The sequence below is a fragment of the Grus americana genome, chromosome 4 (assembly GCF_028858705.1).
Source record: "Grus americana isolate bGruAme1 chromosome 4, bGruAme1.mat, whole genome shotgun sequence".
Taxonomy (NCBI): domain Eukaryota; kingdom Metazoa; phylum Chordata; class Aves; order Gruiformes; family Gruidae; genus Grus; species Grus americana.
In genome coordinates this window covers 65333171-65352234 of record NC_072855.1, presented here as the reverse complement: position 1 = coordinate 65352234, position 19064 = coordinate 65333171, and the positions used below count along the sequence as shown (strand labels likewise).

General features: G+C 40.6%; 1 protein-coding gene across 5 annotated transcripts in view; it reads right to left on the bottom strand.

The window, feature by feature from the left end:
- Positions 1–1432: 1432 nt before the first annotated feature.
- WDFY3 (WD repeat and FYVE domain containing 3) overlaps positions 1433–19064 on the bottom strand; it is a 183749-nt gene continuing 166117 nt past the window's right edge. For all 5 annotated transcript variants that reach the window (XM_054823601.1, XM_054823604.1, XM_054823603.1 and 2 more), the window contains 12 exons: positions 18698–18789; positions 18147–18359; positions 15231–15378; positions 14047–14201; positions 13448–13606; positions 11782–11961; positions 10490–10672; positions 8980–9076; positions 7601–7930; positions 6414–6525; positions 5942–6139; positions 1433–5140 (listed from right to left, as the gene is read on the bottom strand). In XM_054823601.1, coding sequence (XP_054679576.1) covers positions 5020–5140; positions 5942–6139; positions 6414–6525; positions 7601–7930; positions 8980–9076; positions 10490–10672; positions 11782–11961; positions 13448–13606; positions 14047–14201; positions 15231–15378; positions 18147–18359; positions 18698–18789 — 1988 coding nt within the window. In that variant the 3' untranslated portion in view covers positions 1433–5019. The remainder of the gene's footprint in view (positions 5141–5941; positions 6140–6413; positions 6526–7600; positions 7931–8979; positions 9077–10489; positions 10673–11781; positions 11962–13447; positions 13607–14046; positions 14202–15230; positions 15379–18146; positions 18360–18697; positions 18790–19064) is intronic.

Here is a 19064-nt window from a genome sequence, read left to right as displayed (position 1 = left end):
TTGGGGTGCTAAGGGAACACGAGGGCCACAAAACCACCCCGTGAGGCTGGCTCACCTTCCCAATGCTGAGTGATGCCCTCCATCAGACTTCACAAGCCGCGGAGCCGAGGCACTGCAGGGCACTCTGTAGGCAGGGTGTGACACTAATGGAAAGTTCTTTGCACCATGCAAAATTCTGTACCAAGTTAAGCACAAGTTAGCTAGCTTAATGTGTCACAAATCAATGAAGATGGCAAACTCATTTTTTGCCTGCAGGAAAATGAGGTTGAAATACTGCGTGCTGAACAATCCAGCTGCACAGAGCAGCCTGGAGCTACTGTTAGGAGGGCATCTCTCCTCCCAAAGAGTGGGCAGCAATGCCAGACCCTACTCCCCGCAGTCAGCACGGTTTACTGACTCAAAATGCTTTGATGAAGTTCATTTGTGACCTACTCCGTAACAGCAAAATAGCACGCCAGGCTGCAGCTGTGCAGTGTCTGCAGGTGTGCTGAGAAATACAGTAACCTCCCCGTAACTGTTAAAGATAAAACTTTTTTTTCAGTGTATGAAAATATGGAAATTCATGAGTGAGAAATACTTAAACCTATGAAAAGTGGACACTACCAGTGCTATATAACCAAGATATGGCTTAGGAAGACCATGAAAATTGCTTCTATAACTACTGCTTGAGAGCACACTCAAATACAACTAAAACCCCCAAAGAGTTCATGGAAGGAATTAAATGCAGGAAGCATAGACAGTTAAGTTCATTGATAGAAGTTCCTTTTAACTACCAAAGAATTCACTTACTGTCATATACCAAGAATGCAATGTCAATTCTGGTGCTCATCAGCCAAGGAATATGGTAGGCCCAACTGCATCAAAGCCTGGTTTTTAGTTACAGAAAAACCGTTAATTACGTGCCAACACTAGTGGCTAACTGCCAATGTGAAAACTCACAGTCTGTAGCATTACCACCTTAGAAAAGGGTATAAAAATGAAGAATTAGTAAAATATTTCAACACTTGGGGATCTTAGGCTGTTTCTCACCACATAAGGTCAAGTTCTGCTCTAGTAGTCATTCTCTTCTTGGGGAAGACGATTTAAACTGGATTTTGATACCTCCTCCTCTTCCACTGTCCTTACCCAGCATGACTTAAATCATTCTTTTCTGTCTGCTTTCTCTATATTGGTACAGCCTATTCTTCTACACACTGTCAAGTTCTGCTGGCTTCATGCTCTACAGTGACACTTATAAAGCAAAATCAAATCAACAAAGACACACATCATCGTGGATGACTGTACTCACATTCAGAAAGCAAAATCGTAACAAGTAATAGAAATTTACTGCTTGCGACAATATAGAAACATGTTACTCATTAGTTACCACTCCCATGTTAAAAATGTTTATTCAGCTGCAAATGTTGCATCTTTCCAACAAATGCAAAACAGCTTTTTGGTGGTAAATAGCAGGTATTTATTTGAAATGAAAAAAATACTTCAGTACCTGAACTATTGCATTTAATCATGTATTGTTGTAATTGTGTTACTCTACCTTTTTGCATTGGAGACAAATATACAATGAACATTCAGATATCACAGATTGCACACTAGATAGTAAATCGTCAGGCCTTTTACGTAACCACCAAAAAACAGATATTGGATTCTGCAATATAGTACAAAATTCCACACTCCAGTCTTAGCCAGTTATCTTCAATTTACTCCTGATGCTGTACAAATAAATGGCCATTTAACTAGGGCTTACAAGTTAATAACAGGACAAAAAAAATATACATTGCACTGACACAAAAAGTCAGCTGTGTTAATAGTCATGCAACAAGTAACCAAACTTGCTGAAATTAAAAATACTTTCTAAAAACAGTTTTAACTGCATAAATATTTTATACACAGTTCATTTACTGAAACAAAAGGAGTCTTTAAATGATACAAAGCAAATATAAGTTTCTACCAATTTTATACATAAGAAAGTGCAAAATAACTTATCTAAAGTGTTTTGCTATTGAACTGATGAATGTCGGCTAGAGGCAGCCAACCCCCTCTCATAAGCATGACATTACAGTTGCACACTACATACGAATGTTAAGAGTACATGAGTTAAGTATACTACAAAGAACAAGGCAGGAGAAGACATGTGAGGTACTTGCAGAGAATACAGTCTACTAATGTTAGTGTACATGAGTATATTTTTGCTCAACAGATTTTTACATGGAAAACAAAGCAAGTATTTGCATTAGAAGCTTGAAAGAAATGGAAAAAACCCAACTCCCAAGTGAACAAAACAGTTGCCCACAGCACCAGCTGCCAGAGGAAATACGAGCAGGTGTGTTTTTTCCCCTCCACCTCCTACAAGCAAGAACATGGTTTTTGGAACAGCGCAACCGAAGAATTAAGTCAGAGGGCTGTGGTGATTTGTTTGCAAAATGTAAATTGGGACTAACCTCTACACTACAGAATTTGTAAAGAATAATGGCCTTGTTTTTTTCTTTTAGTACGCTGCCAAAAATCAAAAGCGTAGACCACCACCCGTACAACATGCTGATGTAGCTGAACGCAATCGACTACCTCTTCACTGACGGCCCACTATCTTCATGACCCTGCATTAGTACTATATGCCAACTGTTTGCTTTAGTGTTTAGATTATGTCAGTGTTATTGTCACAAATCTTGGTTTTATTAGGGTTTAATTATGTGGCTGAACTTGTACAAGTTCCAGTCCATAGAAAAGAAGACTTCCTTAAATTTGGTTTTGATTTGAAATCTGGAGGCAAGGGGAAGAAAACTCTGTGGACTCAAAGGCATTTAAGAGTTCTTAAAAGAGCCTTTTCTTCAAACTGAAAACATTAAGGCCACTAGCCTGTCTTCTGAACTATGCTGGTTTCGCATCATTTTGGGAAGGGTGAAGGCAACATTAGAGAGAACAGCTGAACACAGACATTCCAGTGCTCCGCACATGCTTACCGAGGACGACTTCTTGGTTTTAGGGACAAATTTGTCAGGGTAGCCATGCAGCGTGGCTACTTGATCATCACTCTTTGGATCCAAAGGGATCTATTTGGGTCAGCTAATCTCAACAAACCTGCATTTACTCAACAGTGTGCAAGGGCTCTACAGAAGCCTTTCTGTTCATTTGGGGACCTAGTATACATACCAAAACAGGAATATATCTCATTTTACAGACCAGCACATACATAATAAACAAACATGTATCAAAATACATATTTAACCTTCAGTGCATAAACATGTGATACCAGGGTAAATAGTAAGTGGTCAGGATTAACAAATTATTCACCGCTAGAAGCTCAAATCAAGAGAAGACAGGTGTGTGCCCCTGCATTGTCAAGAACTTCTGGAAGGAGCTCACACCACCACAGAGGATCTGGCGTCTTCAATGGTACAATTCCAATGACAGTGCTGGTTTTAACCATTTGCTGTCCCAGGGCCAGTGTCTGCCCAAACCATTCCAAGTGAAGGATAATCTCATCGTCTGGAGTGAAGACACGCGCTGAAGTACTAACAGAGCAAAAGTGGGGCCACCTGTCTTCTGTTGGTTTGGGTCACATCCTTACCGCTATTTAAAAGAATCCATTGTGAATATAACTAGATCTAGATCAGTTTGTCACCCATTTACAAAATATATACACATACGTTAAAAAACAAAACCAAACACCAGCCAGTTGCCTACGCCCCCCCCCCCCTCCCCGCCATGCCCCCCCAAACCCACTGGCAAGACCTCATTCAGAAATTAAGTCCATGGGCCTATCCAATGCACATGTTCCAGTCCCAGTGGATATATCAGTGTCTCTACTTCATCCCACATGTAGTGCAAAATAAATGAGTAGTAAAAAAATACTGCAATTAAATTCATATTGGAACTTAAAAACCATAATGGAAATCTACTGCTGTCCTCAAATTGATGCCATGTGCTGAAACACAAAGATAGCTCTTAGAAGCATTTCTGACATGACTAGTATCACCCTGTTTTAGAGCAATGCCTATTGTTCCAGAAGATTTTTTGCAAATAAGCTACAGGACACCAGGGGTTAAATTTTATGCACAAGGAATTCAATCTGTACCTATATGCAAGCCAATTGCTATTGACTAAAGAAGGTAAAAGCTGGTTCTTGCACTGCATGAATCAGCTGCCAATGAACATTAAGTAATTAAAACTGCAGCTCTGACATATGTATAAAAGAGGCCTTATTAAATATGAACAACACTGAGGTGGTAAATAGTTTGGTATAAAATGCAACACAAGTGTACAAGTTAGTTCCTGGTTATCTTACAGCTAGAATAAAATACTCCAAGTCCTATTCTCAAAAATGTTTTCTTTTGAAAAAATCCATGTATTTCTATGAATAGCCTTATTTAAATTAAGATACTGTGGGCAACTGAAAGAACAAACATGCACAGACTGGATTTTTAACAGAAATATGCATAATGCCTTTGAGTTTTCTGGGTTTTTTTAAACATTCGTATTTAAATTGATAGATGAGATAAAGATGCCACACAAAGTATAGTGGTTAATCTGAAGTCCCATGTAACAGGCAGTTAAGTTCATATTTAGATAAAAAGGCCATTATACCTATTTACAATATACACAGTTGCTTGCGAAGAAGGCAGATTTACAACTATCTTCTAAAAAGCCTTCCCCTCCCCCTCCCCCCAATAAAGATGACTAGCTCTACAAAAACAAGACAAGAACGGGTGTTTAGGATAAGTGAGGATCTTCTCAACAGCCACGTCAACATAGGTTTAGGGGTTGACAGTTCAATTGGATTTGTGGTTATTAATCATGTCTTCCTGGACCTTGCTCTTCACTTAATTATGCTGTTAGCCTCATTTACCTTCTGTCAACACCAATCAATTCAATGATCCCTTTTTACTTTTAGTGCTTAAAACTCAGTATAAACTTAAGTGTAAACAGACAATATTCTAATCCCTTCTGATCACTGCACAATACTCTCACTAGTTCTTGGAGTGATGGTGGGGCTGGATGAGGTCTCCATTTGCCATGACCCCATCAATTTCTGGGCCCCTCCTCTGAACCCCGCTCATGCTGCAGGTTGTAGAAGCAGTTCTGGCAGACTCTGACTGGTGATGAAATCTTCAGACGCTTGATTTCGGACTGAAACCTGCTGCACCTGTACAGGAAAACAAACATTGCTGTGAACACAGGTCCTCTCCCCCAACCTGGCCTTTTTCTATCCAGATGTGGAAATTGTCATCATGACTTCAAATAGCAGAAAACTGTGCAATGCAATGCAGTACGGCAGAAGCAGAATTTAACTTGTAGGATCACCACAGAATCAATGCAATGACTCTGCGTGAGAGGTAGTTTAAAACCAGCTGTTGCCACCAGCTTAGACTCAAAGTATAGCTACAGAGATGACACTAGAAATACCGTCTCTGACCCAGTGGACCAGAGAAGAGACTCCCACCTCAGATCCTGGGTAAGGGGAGCTCGCATAAATCCCATGTCACACACTTTCCTGTCTGAGGCTGCATGCTACTGGCTCCTAAATCAGCATCTTTACAGTCCTGTGCACAGTTTACATTTTGACCAGGTTGCTTGTAGAGTGACAACAACTAGTTACTGCAAAAGCAGCTTGGTTTCGGTAGGGTTTTTTTTGTTTGTGTTTTTTTTTTTTTCCTTTGCTAAGTTCATTTGTCTAGAGTTTTTCCCAGATGGGTAGCAGGGATGTTTTCAAAGCTGCAAGCAGATTTCATTCTCTCCTGATACCTGTCTTGCTGACTGGATTTATAAAGGGGCTGGTCTGTCTTTTCTAATTCTTCCCTGGAAGTTTTGATGTTTTTTCTTCATCAGTTCTGTTTTGGCAAGGGAAAATTCAATCTTTCAGCAGAGTTCCATTATATGGAACAGCTTTACCCAGCCTAAAATTCTGTATGGAAAAGAGCCCAAAGGAGACTGTTGACTGGCTTACTTCTGGCAGAAGAGCTGTCCACAGTTCCTGCAATGGTGACGCCTCTCCGTGAGTGAAAAACGGACTGCACAGCCCGAACAGCTGTCTCCTCCCTCATCCTTCACCCAGTGATCAGCTGCAGATCGGCCAGGCTGATCGCTTACGGACCAGCTGAACACTCTGCCTCGACCATCCCCAATAAGAATTCTGCTGTGATCCCTGCAAGAAAAAAGCAAAAGCATTCCTGCAACAACTCTGGCACAGTAACACGCAGACATCGATAACCAATTTTACTTGTCAGAATATGTAGTATGTTAAACTACTGGCATAGTTACTAATGCACAAATTAACCTGTGTGACTGAGAAACTGAGCTGTAACAACACTGTGTAACATAATGCAGCTGAATAAGTCTACTTATTTTAGTTTTTTTATCTCAGTCCTTGAACAAGGTTGCCCTAAACAGAAGCACCACAAAGCTTGCAAGCTACTCACTTAGAGATGCCGAGTGCAGTGATTTCTGCTGGATGTGCGTTGTCTTTGCGATCAAATGCCGTGTGCATAGTTAGTTTGCTTCTAAACACCAACTGACGCTCCCATCTGTATCCTAGAAATGAGCGGGAAATAGGGGAAAAAGCAAATTTGCTTGTTCTCATTCTTGTTCCCTCCTTCCCCAACATATCTGTATGTGTGACTTTGTAGAAAGAAAAAAATCTCCCCCCAGAGATAACTCTGACTCAAGTTTCACACAGGGAAAACACTTTTTTCAACTGCTCCCCAATGCTCATAAGAAAGGAGAGGATACAAAACAATGTACAGAGCCTCCAATTTCTTGAAGTCCAGTTGGGAGCTGCAGAGAATGGTGACATACACAGGGAAGCCCTATACCAAAGCCTGACAGGACTGGGATAGCTTCATTTTTAATTTTTTTTTACTTTATTTTTAAAGTCAAGACTCCAACTGTCAAGTCAAGATTTCCAACTGTCATTAATTTTCTTCATAAAACTCACATGATGCTGTGTTTTGGGTATTTGACTAAACAGTATGACGACATACCAGTGTTTTGGTGGTGGTTCGGCAGTATTTGCAGTGTCAAGGTTTTCTCTTTTTCCTGCAATCTCCTCTGCCCTCCACTCTCCATCAGGAGTTTGGAGGTGCACAGTAAGTTGGGAGGGGACACAAATTGTACAGCTGACTCGAAACAACCGAAGGGATATTCCACACTGTATAACATCATGCTCAGCCATAAAACTGAGGGGGGTTTTTGGGGATGGCAGCCATTTGCTCAGAGACTGGCTGGTCATCATTCTGCTTGCGGGAGGTGGTGAGTGATTGCCTTGGCATCACTTGTTTGGTCTTCCTCTTTCCTTCGCTTATTAGACCATCCTTATCTCAACTTGTGAGTTCCCTTGCTTTTGTTCTTTCTATTCTCTCCATCACCCCACGGCAAGGAGTTGAGGTGGTGGTGGTGAGCAAGCAGCTTAGCTGCCAGCCAGGGTAAACTTCTCAGGAAAAGCTTGAACAACATGCAACCTTTGCACACAATTTTTTCTCTTCACTGACCATTCTGGAATTTATCAGCCAACCCTGATCAAAGCTACATAGACAGAAAGAGATTGCCTTACGGGTCAGTGGTGATACCACATTTATCTGACAGAGGAAGTGCATCCAGTTTCTTTTACCTTGTTTAAGCTTGCTGTAGTGCCGTGCTTCAGCATAGCTGGGGTGGGGGTGGTTAACCTGAGCATGGGGATGCATTTTTGCTTGTCCCTCAGAATAATTCACAAAGATAAAGCCATCTTTCTCATCCAAGCTGAGCTGGTCTGACCAACGTCTGGAGTCGTCAGAGCCGCTGTCTGCTGACCATGCTGCTGCTGCTCTGTTTGATGATGACCTAGGCCTGTGGCTGGCGCTGCCTGGCTGGCTCTGACTCTCCTGCAGTTTTGTGTCCTGGCCTATGCATGGATCATCTGCCTCGGAGTCACTGCTGTCCTCTTCATGGGCTTCCTGCCCTGGATTCACCCAACAGGAGAGAATACATTGTTAGCAAGGTTGCTTATGGCCTGAGCTTTTTCCCTATTGTGCTGCTGCACTACCTACAACCCAACAGGTACCACCATAGCATGACTAGAGGGAAACTGCGTGCAGGCATCTCAAAGCCTTTGCAGAGATTCAGCCACTGCCAGGAATCACACTATTCATCTTTTTTGCACTGGTCTGTCAGAAAACAGCATTCCTTAGCTGAAGCTATTTCCTACAATAGTCTGACACAATGAACAAAATTTTCAAAAATGCTCAAGTGAGCAAAACCAAATCCTGCTGCCTTTCAGCAAAACTTACACAAGTAAGCAGTCAGCTACGCTAAAACTCTGATTGACTGAGAAACACGATGCAGATTTGTTAGTAACAGGTTTTGTTAATACAAAAAAGCAACTGCAAAGATATTTATATTCCTAGTGACACTGAAAAAAAAAAAAAAAAAAAGAGCTGTGTTTATATAATAATTACTAATGAGTATCATGCAATCCAGAGCCAAATCCAGATCATATCTTCAATATGCACAGGGCAAGAGGAAGATGAGATGGCTAAAAGAAACAACCCATCAAGCACGGACGAAAATCTTCTGATGGGGAAATGATATGGCCAGCACTGCTTGTCTAAACAGCATGCTGACCCATCAGTAGATTTTTTTAACTCTGCTGTTGTGCTATAATTCCATTAAAAATAAAAAAAAAAATTTAAAAAGCTAGCTCTTGCACAATGGTAGCATCCATTGGGTTCACTGATAACAGAAACAACCACACACAGAAAAGGTCAGTCTTCGCAGAAAAAAAAAAAGCTATGACAGGCATGATTTTTTCTTACTCATAGCAGTATGAAACTACCATAAGCAAGGTGGTGAACAAAGATCTCAGACGCTCTGTTATGCACACTGGATGCCTATCATCTTTTGAGACAAAATCCCCATCATCCATTCTGCATTGTATAACCACAGGATTTTACCTACGTATAGCAAAGATCAGTTAAAAGGCAAATACAAAACACTTGTCAGGAGACATACCTATTTGCGCTTCCTGACAATCCTCTTGCATTTCCAGCATCTCCACAGGCTCTGGAGCTGGTGTTTCTGGTACTTGCAAAAACTCCATCCGCCAGAACTGGAGGGACAGAGGATAAGCAAAGTGGCACATACTGAACTCTTAGCTTTCTTCTGAGCTACTTCTGGAGTTAAGATGGCTTACTAGAATTGTGCATTTGCACTGGCAGCATGAGAGGTCATATCTTGTCCTGGTTTTGGCAGGGATAGAGTTAATTTTCTTCCTAGCAGCTAGTATAGTGCTGCGTTTTGGATTTAGGATGAGAATAACGTTGGTAACACACTGATGTTTTAGTTGTTGCCAAGCAGTCAAGGGCTTTTCAGCTTCTCACACTGCCCTGCCAATGAGAAGGCGAGGCGTATCCCAGAAGATGGAAGGGGACACAGCCAGGACAGCTGACCCCAACTGGCCAAAGGGATATTCCATGCCATATGGCGTCACGCTCCATTTATAACTGGGGGGTTGGCCAGGAGGCAGCATGGCTCAGGAACTAGCTGAGCATTGGCTTCTGGTGGTGAGAAATTGTGCTGTTCATCACTTGTATATTCTTTTATCATTATCATTATTATCATCATCATCTTCCTTTTCTGCCCTATTAAACTGTCTGTATCTCAACTTTTTTTTTTTCCCTTTTCAATTCTCTGCCTTATCCCACAGGGGCTGGTGTGAGTGAATGGCTGTGTGGTTGTTTTAGCTGCTGGCTGGGTTAAACCACGACACATCTCCATACTAAGCCCTGTTTTCAGGGGCTAGATACTGTAAGAGGACATCCATGCTCATGCCTAAATCACAAGTGAACAAATCTTGTGCTGTTATTTAACATCTTAGCTGTTCAAATAAAAAAAAAAAAAATCAACTCCACATTGCAATCTGCCCAGCAGACTCCAGTTAAGGCAGATCCAGGACTGCACACAGCAAGCTACTGAAAATCAGGTTAGACTTGCAGTGATCAGAAATGCCACAAAGTTCCTCTTTTCTTTCTAGGCAACAAAATGAATTGTCTCAAAATGTGTAGAACAAAAATGGTGAATGAAAACGACAATCTCCAGTCATGAACGCTGATGACCAAAATAGAACAGGAAGGAAAGTGTATGCTGCTGACTATTGCTCGTTACCACATCACAATGGGTGCATCGTAAAGGAGAGAGAAAAGTGAAAGGCTGCATAGGAATGTCAGCTCACTGAAACAGCTTTCCATGAATCTTCAATGTCCATCTAATTTGTGGACAGGGTACAGGGCACCACCCTGTGCAGAAATGGCACAGCTGGTTCTAGCACCAAAAGCAGTCTGCATCGTCTATCCAGCCTGGACTCCCTCCTTCCTGCAGGACTACTTGTTCAGGTGGAGTGCCCAAGTATAGCAGGACTGCTTTTGGTACCAGCCAGGACATTCTGTTGGATAGACATGACTTCTCTAACTACTACTACTAAGGCATAAACTTATTTTTCCAAGCAGTGATTCCTGGTACTTACCCGGACAACTCCGTCCGAATGTCCCGTTACTATGACATTCTGGGTATCCCACTCATTCATCTCTGACACAAAGCAACACATTATTTGCTGGCTTCGGCCAGTGAAAGTGTTTACGCTTGCAGTAGGGCTGCCATTAATGCTCCATACATGGATGTAAGTGCCAGCACATGATACAATATCCCCCTGCAAAGACAAATAATACCTCCTTATTTCAATACAAGTCTCAGGTTTTCTTCAGCAAAAATATAAGCCAGGCTCATTTATAAGCCAAGTTCAGCCATCAAGGCTGGCACTTTTTAGGAAGTTCTATTCCAGCTGAGTTTGGCCACCTAAACAAATCTTTAGGATGATACACATTTTTTTAAATTTGTACAGAGAAAACCAGACTTAGTAGCAACCTCTTTGTCATATTTACTGCATACGAGTTGACCTCCATTTTTCACAGCATAACAATCCAACAGCGTTATTTTTGGTACTTTCCCTTCTCAGTTTTCAAAGACTCTGCTTGTGTTGACTCCGCTCTTTTTCACCACATGTACCACTTTAAATTTGATTTGCTTCCTTATGGGGAAAAGAACAAGTAATGGTCCAAACTAGTGCAGAGAGGGGAAATGGGAGCTGCAGTCTAAAACACTGGCAACACTACAAGCACCAGACTACTAGCAGCTAATAATCTGTGCCTCTTGCTACCCCCCTCATTGCACTATAGCCCCGTTTTGTCTTGATTTCAACCACTACACATGCTCCAGTTGTAACATGGTCCATTCAGCCCTGAGGGACCACCTACATAAAGTCTCAACTCAGGCAAATTCTTCAATGTGCATGGGAACTGGATAAATGGCAACCTGTAACTTATGGGACCACCAGGGAGACAAGCTTTTAGGGTATGTCTGTTTCTGCTACAGTTATCACTGCAGCTTCATGCAAGATATCTTCTGCTTCCTTTAAATTAAGCTTAAGAGAACAGAAGTCAACAAGGACACATACCAAAATCTTTTCTTAGCTCCTGTGGCAGGTTTGACAACCCACTTTGAACACCGCACTAGCTATAGTGCTGCCAGGACCGTTACTAAGCCCTTCTGAACTCAAGCTGCTCTGCGTGTCATAAACCCACACGCGTCTCTGGACAAAAGATGCAAGTTATTCACTAAACCAGCTAATTAGTTTTCAGATGAGTTATACAAGTTTTGCCAAACTAACAGAAAAGCCCAGTTTGTTTATCTTCAATTTAACAGTTTCTGACTCTTGCTACTGTTCCCACTGTACATTGGTGAATGGTATTTGGTTCTTACCGTTAATTCATTTATACAGAGTGCTGAAACTGGAGCCCTGTGACCCCGAAGCTGTGTCAGGAAAGAGAGTTTATTCAAATCCCAGATGATGCAGGTGCGATCCCGTGATCCACTCACAATTATGTGATAAGCTAGCGATGCTGTTAAGCATGTGACAGTGTCAGTATGACCCAGTAATGCCTGCAAAACAAAAGTCAGGAGGAACAAGCTGCAATCAGGGGAGAACACAAAAAATACTACATTAAATCCACTTATCTGAAAAGATTCAGATCATGTAAACACGAATATCCTATCAGAAGATGCAACCAACTTACAAGTATTCAGTTGGCAAGTATTTTGATAATTGAAAATGACAGGAGTAATATTTTTTTCCATTTAAAAAGTGCTCTGACAAAAACAAATTTCAAGGGTCTAATGTTATAGAGCCTTCTACTGAAAAAAACCAAACCAAAACAAACCCACAAACCCCAAACAAACCCCCAAATTAATTTCCAACCCATTCTGCATCCTCCACCTGCATCAGCAGCCTATTTACAGTGTCAGTATGTGTTCCAGGCTGCACCTGAAATTACATTCTGGAAATAGAAATTCTTTGTAAATATGAAATGGCTCCTATATAAACTTCCGTTGGTGTTTGAGAAAAGATAAAAGAGAGAAGAGAGTTGCAACCACAAAGGCAATTGGAAGGAGGAGAAAATTACAACCATCTACTTGTATTAGACCCTGCTTTTACATTCTAGGCTTAACCTTCCCACTGGAACAGGAGTCTGGAATACAGTCAGATTATTGCAGTTTAGTCAGTTACAAATTGTTGGCTGAAGTACAGTAAATGGCCTTCGATACACTGCTCTGAAATTCAAGATACAGTGTTTTATTTTGCACTGTTCCTAAGTAAAACACTTTGGAAACACAGCTTTGGACAGTTGTTTGAGACTGCACAAGGGAAGTTATTAAATAATTCTCTCAATTTCTTCTCTTAAGTTTCACTGGAAACTTTCCCCCGGAAAAAGTCCTGCTATTAAGATGCTAACAGGAACAGTAACACTTAGCAACCTAGCTACCTGTAACAATGATACGCAGCTTCTAGAATATTTTGAGGTAGTTGAGGGCTGTTTTTGTTTTGTTTACGGGTGGGTTTTGTGTTTTGGTATTGGGTTCTTTCGTTGGTGGTTTTGGGGTTTTTTTAGTAAACACACAAGACTTAGTCTGCACTTAGCTGCAACTGACTTTAAATCATGAGTGCTCATTTGTTAGATTGAGTTGATGTTTTCAATTAACGAAGCACGAACAACTTAAGATGATTCTGAAAAAGTATACTCTGCTCCACAAACATCACTGCCAGAAAGAACAAAGTTTTGCGCTGAAGTGTAATTTAAATATATATATATTTTTAAAGAAAAAAGGAAAAATTAACAGTCTCCTTCCCTTGCCCTCCCTAACACAGTTTTGCATAATACACTAAAGCAGATGATTTCATAAAACATACAATGCATTTTAAATATGCATTTTGCCCAATTTCAATGCAGATCAGTACTTTGACCACTCAGTTCTTCAAAGGTCTGCTGGACTCATGGTTTCAAAGCTTACTATGTGAGCAATACCCCTTTAATAATTCCTTTACTCTTGTAACATAATTTATGTAAAAGGCATCTTTATTGTATTTTACCTGTTTCAGTGTGAGGGCTTTAGCTTTTTCTTTGGAGATGCCCATTTCCCACACACAGACCGCTGTGCTTGTTCCTCCAGTGATAACTAATTTAGGGTTGGGGCAAATGGCACATAGTATCTGGCCCCATTCTGACAAACATTCATAAACAATTACTGCCTAAAAATAAAGAAAATAAAGAAGAATTACTTGCAGGATTAGTATTTGTTAGGATAAAACCAAAAACCTGAGTGCCACCCTGCATGCTGGACCATTAAGTAACTAAGATATTGCTGCTATCCCTTATGCAGTTTTTCCTCAAACCGAAGCAGTTCCAGCCTCTGCCATAAGATGCCTCCTGAGGGAACATGAGATGAGCTTTAATTGCATAGATTTAATTCATCCATGTTTTGCAGACTTGGCAAAAAATTACTATTAATTGGCTTATGTCATTCTGCCAGCGTTCTGATGAAGATCACCAGATAGGGAGCAATAAAACATATGCAGTACAAGATTACTTCATTCACATGTGAAACAAATTTCCATTGTTAGCTTTTTCACTGTTGAGTCCTAATTACTCGTGGTACATTCAGCACTGAAACAAATTTCAGATTACAAACCTTGTCCGACTCGTAAGTACCCAGTCTACAGCTGAGGTCTGCATAGCCCCAAGCAAAAGTTTTATTCCATGTAGGTGGGATGAGAACCTTATTCTGTTCTACTGCCAGAATGCCTTTATCAGTACACACGATCTGTCCCACAGGCTCCTTGAGCTCTAAAACAGAAGATGGAGTTACGTTTTATTGTTAGCACAGACAAATACTGTCTGACCCCATTAAATACCTGATGCTCTGCAAAAGCAGGATCTCTGTATTGGCTGTGTTAGACAAATGTTCCTTTCAACTGCAATGATGGCAAGTTTTGCTACATTCCTAACAAATGCAGGGCTAAGCACCAGCAGTAGTGGGGAGAACACCCTGATGATCACGGATAGCTCTGATCCCACTTGCAATGCTGCACAAGGTGTTCTTCAGACAAAATGTCTGTGGTTTTTAAAAGTGATTGTACCATTTTCAGCACAAGTAAAAATAAGTTTTCAGTGTTGATTCCAACATCTTGGCCAGGTGTTCCCATAAGCTACATTCCTGACTACAGCCCATGCTATCCTACCTGGTTTTCCCCAAGCTTTGCAAATTAGTGTTTTCTAATTCCCTGTCTTAGAGTGTAGCCCTGCTATGTCCTGTGTAATAGCACGTCCTTCTCTCTTTACAGCAGGCAGGCACAGATTCATTTAATCAACTAGGAAAGAAATCACTGTACAGCATTCACCTGCCTCACAGACCATTAACTTTTGTTCAGTCCAATGTTAAATATGAAGTCAAAACCCACCTTTTTTCATCTCAGTGCAGCTACCAACACCACCCTTTCCTGCCAACATTTCTCAGTATTCCTTGGCACTGCGATAAAGAATCCTTCTGCTACAAAAATCACAAAAACTGAGGCTATCGCAGGCCCAGAAGCAATGTACCCTGAATAATGTTTGTTAAATTAAAACTTTTAAGAGGTGCTTGGGCTCAATTTTATTCCCCTATTTTAAAGCACAGATTTGGTGTTTCCAAGTACACCTTAAGGTAGCTAAGAACACAATTTTACAGCTTTAGGGTATTTTAAATTTGTCTTTCTCATAAAAGTACAGTCATGAAGCACATTGGAACTAAGCAAAACATGGAAAAGGACGAACTTGCTGAAACTCTGAATGCTCTGGCAAACAAACAGGAACAATTACTGTGGTTATACAGTTTACCTTTCACTGGGGCAAGAGATGGCCGCAGGTTGTCCAAATGATGGAAAAAAATCTTGTCATTTGTGGAACCAGGTGGGGCAGAGGTTCCCACTGACTCTCCGTTCAGCCGGCTTCTAACACGCTTCGGTGGGTGTGGTTTTTTAAAGAGCTGAAATTCATCAAGAAATTAATTATCATAAAAAATAACAGGTTTACAAGAGCACAAGCTTAAAAAGATCATCAGTACATCCAATTTACCTTTTAAAAATACCACAGGTCAGCAAATGTTATGGAACTGTTCTCAGTATTCACTAGTAACTTATGGCAACCATTTCAATAAGACTTCAACAAATAATACAAAATCCAACACGGATATAACAAGTAAAGTATTTTTAAAGCTACCTCCAGTTGCAAAAGCAGTTGAAGTAAAGCAAGCAAAAATCCCAAAGTTGATGCAATATTAAATTCTAACCTAGGACAAACTGAAAGCTAATTTTTGGCTTCGAAACAAACTGCGACCCACAAACAGCAGCTCACGCACTTGGAAGGCGGCCAGGCTACCAAAGAACAGAGTAACAGCATGGGTGGGCAGGTAACTGGACCACATATTACAATCACACACAAGAAATGCATCTTAGCACCTGATTATCTTCTGCTTAGCTTTTCATTACAAGTGACTGAATTTCCATTTTACTGCTTCAGTGACCATTCCTGGTATCTCAGATGGTGTTAAACAAGCTGATCATTGCTGCTAATAAGCTGTGATCATCAATCACACACACTAAGGTTTATCACGTGATAAATTCATAATAAACATCTTGGATGGTAGATGCTATGTATTATAATATGTAAGTGACAAATATAAACATTGAGTGATATTTTGTAAGATTTTGATTACTCTTTCACCAAGAGGCTATTACAGCACTGACAAGAGAACTGAAATTCCAAGGCTGAAAGTGATTTTCCTTACAGCCCTTTGAGATATGTTACCTGTTTGCCTATCCAAAGCAGAGAGAACATGCATAAGCCTGAGGTAGCTGAGCTATGAGCATGCACACACATTTCTACTGCTTGCACCTACACTCTGGGTACGAAGGGTAACAACAGGCCTACGTGCCACAGCTCTCCCTGAACTACAGCATGCCTCCCGTCTGGCTGGGCTATGAGAAGATGGAGAGAGAAGGCACATCATACAGTGTTCACATGGACAACCGATCTCAAAAAAATGCCAGCTCCAGCAAGAAAAAAACCCAACAACTCCTTTCTCCTTTGAGCAACTGCTTCTCTTGCTTATTCATTCTGCCCTGTTCCCCCAGGCTGTGGCATCTCAGGACCCTTGTAGAATCTGCAAGAGCCCTCTTCCAAGAGCCCACAGCACCAGCTCTGGCAGGTTTTACAGCACAACTTTTTAAAATGGGAAACAGAACTACCAGGGGCATTACTGGTGGAAGAGATAGGATAAAGAAGATGTAGTTCTCGTGTTACATCTCCATGCAGCAAAGGAGTGAAAAAGTGCACAGCAGCCATGTCACTGAGATTGCCTGCCCTAGATCCCCTGTGGAAAGTCACAGAGGGTCATAGCAAAACTCTACAGTTACATAAAAATGTGCTCCAAGAGCACTCACCACCAAAAAATACCTAAGGAAGGAGTTTTGAGTTTCCTGAGTTTATTGCAGTCTGTCTACTTCCTCTAGCAAAGCCTCATGCAATTTCTGGTAGATGTCATCATAGGTTTATACCTAACAGGCATTGAAGATTCAGGCAGACCTTTGGATTCAGCTGCAATGCTCTTCCATTGCCCTGCTCTCAGCCCCAGTCTTTATCTGTTCATCTGGCTTTAGCTGGGCCATGTCTCATTATCATCACAAGCCAATGATTGATTATTACTTAAGAGAAAACCCCACAGCCACTACATATTAGATTACTGAGAGAGAAAGGAAGGAAAAGGAGAAAAGCAGCCACAGAGGATAGATGAGCAGTTCTTAGCCTTCCTTCCAAGCAAGGAGAGACAGAGAGTCAGTGGGTCCCCATGGGAGATATCCTGTGGCTGTCCTGGAACATTATGTGCTGCTGTAGCCTAGAGTTCCCAACCCATGCGTTGGGTTCCCAGTGAATTGCTGAAGGTAATCTGTTGTTTCCACCAAATCTAGGATTGGAAAAATTCACCGATGACATTTAAAAGTTTCACTGGCTAGCAAAAAAACCCTAAAGAAATGCCTAATCAAAAAAAAAAAAAAAAAAAAAAAAGAGAGAGAAAGAAAGAAACCCTCAACTCCCCCAAAAAAACTAAAAACCCACACAGTAAAACTTTAGATTTAATATTACATTCAATAATTCAGTGTAATCTCTTAAAGAGCACACAAACTTTAAAGCTGCACCAAAAACGTGTCTATATAGCTCCTTAACTATAACTATCCTACAAAAGTCAATCTTCCTAATTTAAATTTTGAGATTTTTTTCTACAGATTTTTTTAAATAGAAGATGTGGCCAAGCCCTGCAGAATGCCAAGAGACTGGGGGGGGGGGAAGCATAAGTTCTTATAGAAATTATTTTATTACATGATAACTTAAAATACTAAACGCTAGGCATAACCTTGAAGTTGCACTTTCACTGCTCCCCTCTGACTTTGCAGCAGGAACATAATTGGTTTTTTTGAAGCCGATTTTTTAGAGTTGAACCATATTTCATTTCAGCTTTATTTTAAGTGTGCAAAGGGGGAAAAACAAAAAATAGACATCTGTAATCTCACAAGCAAATCTCACAAGTTGATCTTTGTTGCATTTACGACAGAAATGTAAAAGATTTCACTCCACTGGAAGAATATTTATGGAAAAACACTCCCAGGAAGTTTCACTCCTAAAACAGTTTCCCATACTATACTAATACATTTCAATTTGAGTGTCATCTAACAAATACAAATTCTACAAAGGGTATACCTGCTTTGGGATCTGTCCAAAGTTATTAATGAATCCTATGGTAGCTGTCTCTTTTAATGGATCATTGATGTTATATATGTCCACTTGCCCCTCATAGAAGAGATGGTGAAAGACATTTACGGCTTCTACTGCAGCAGGACCTTGCTGTTTATAGCCAAAGATCAAGTCAATCCACTCATGCAGATGTGCACTCACAAAGTCACACTCCAGAGCCTGAAATTCAAAGGGCATGCATTAAAACTAGCCATATCAGTCATCGTTTCAGTCTACTACACCTGCCACAAAGAAAAAAGCAAAATATATTTTGTCATATTCTTGTTACATTTTGATAAAACTTTTCATTGAAGCAAGTCTTGCCTCAACGTACTCCCCAGCCAAAAAGGAAGGGGAAGAAACAAACACCAGTTCTACAGACCTTTGCAACAATTAGCCATCAACCCAGCACTTAGGGACTGGCTAGTAGCTGTGACTGCACAAATCAAGCTTAGATTAATATGCAGTGGAAAGTCCCAACTGACATTTCCTATTGTCATTACTAAAATGCAAATTACCTCCCGATGAACTCTGATAAATTCACGAGGATCTCCTTTTGCCCATGGGGGAAGTATTACATCGCCAAGTTTAGTGCCATTTTGTTTACAACCTATTTAAAAAAAAAAAAAAAAAAAAAAGAAATATTCGGCAAGAAGTACTGAAACTGCACTTCAACAGCAACAGTGAAAAAAAATTATATTAAAACCCCAAACTCTAACACCTTTCCTTTATAAAGCAGCAAGCCATTTCGGTCTTTTCTTTAAAATACTGTGTCGTTTTAATATGTCAGGAAATAACATGAAAAATTCTGCCTCAGTTGTTCACGTAAGATTGCTTGCAGGAGGAAGAATTCAAATCTTCCTTGCTAAGACTTTTGAAGATGAT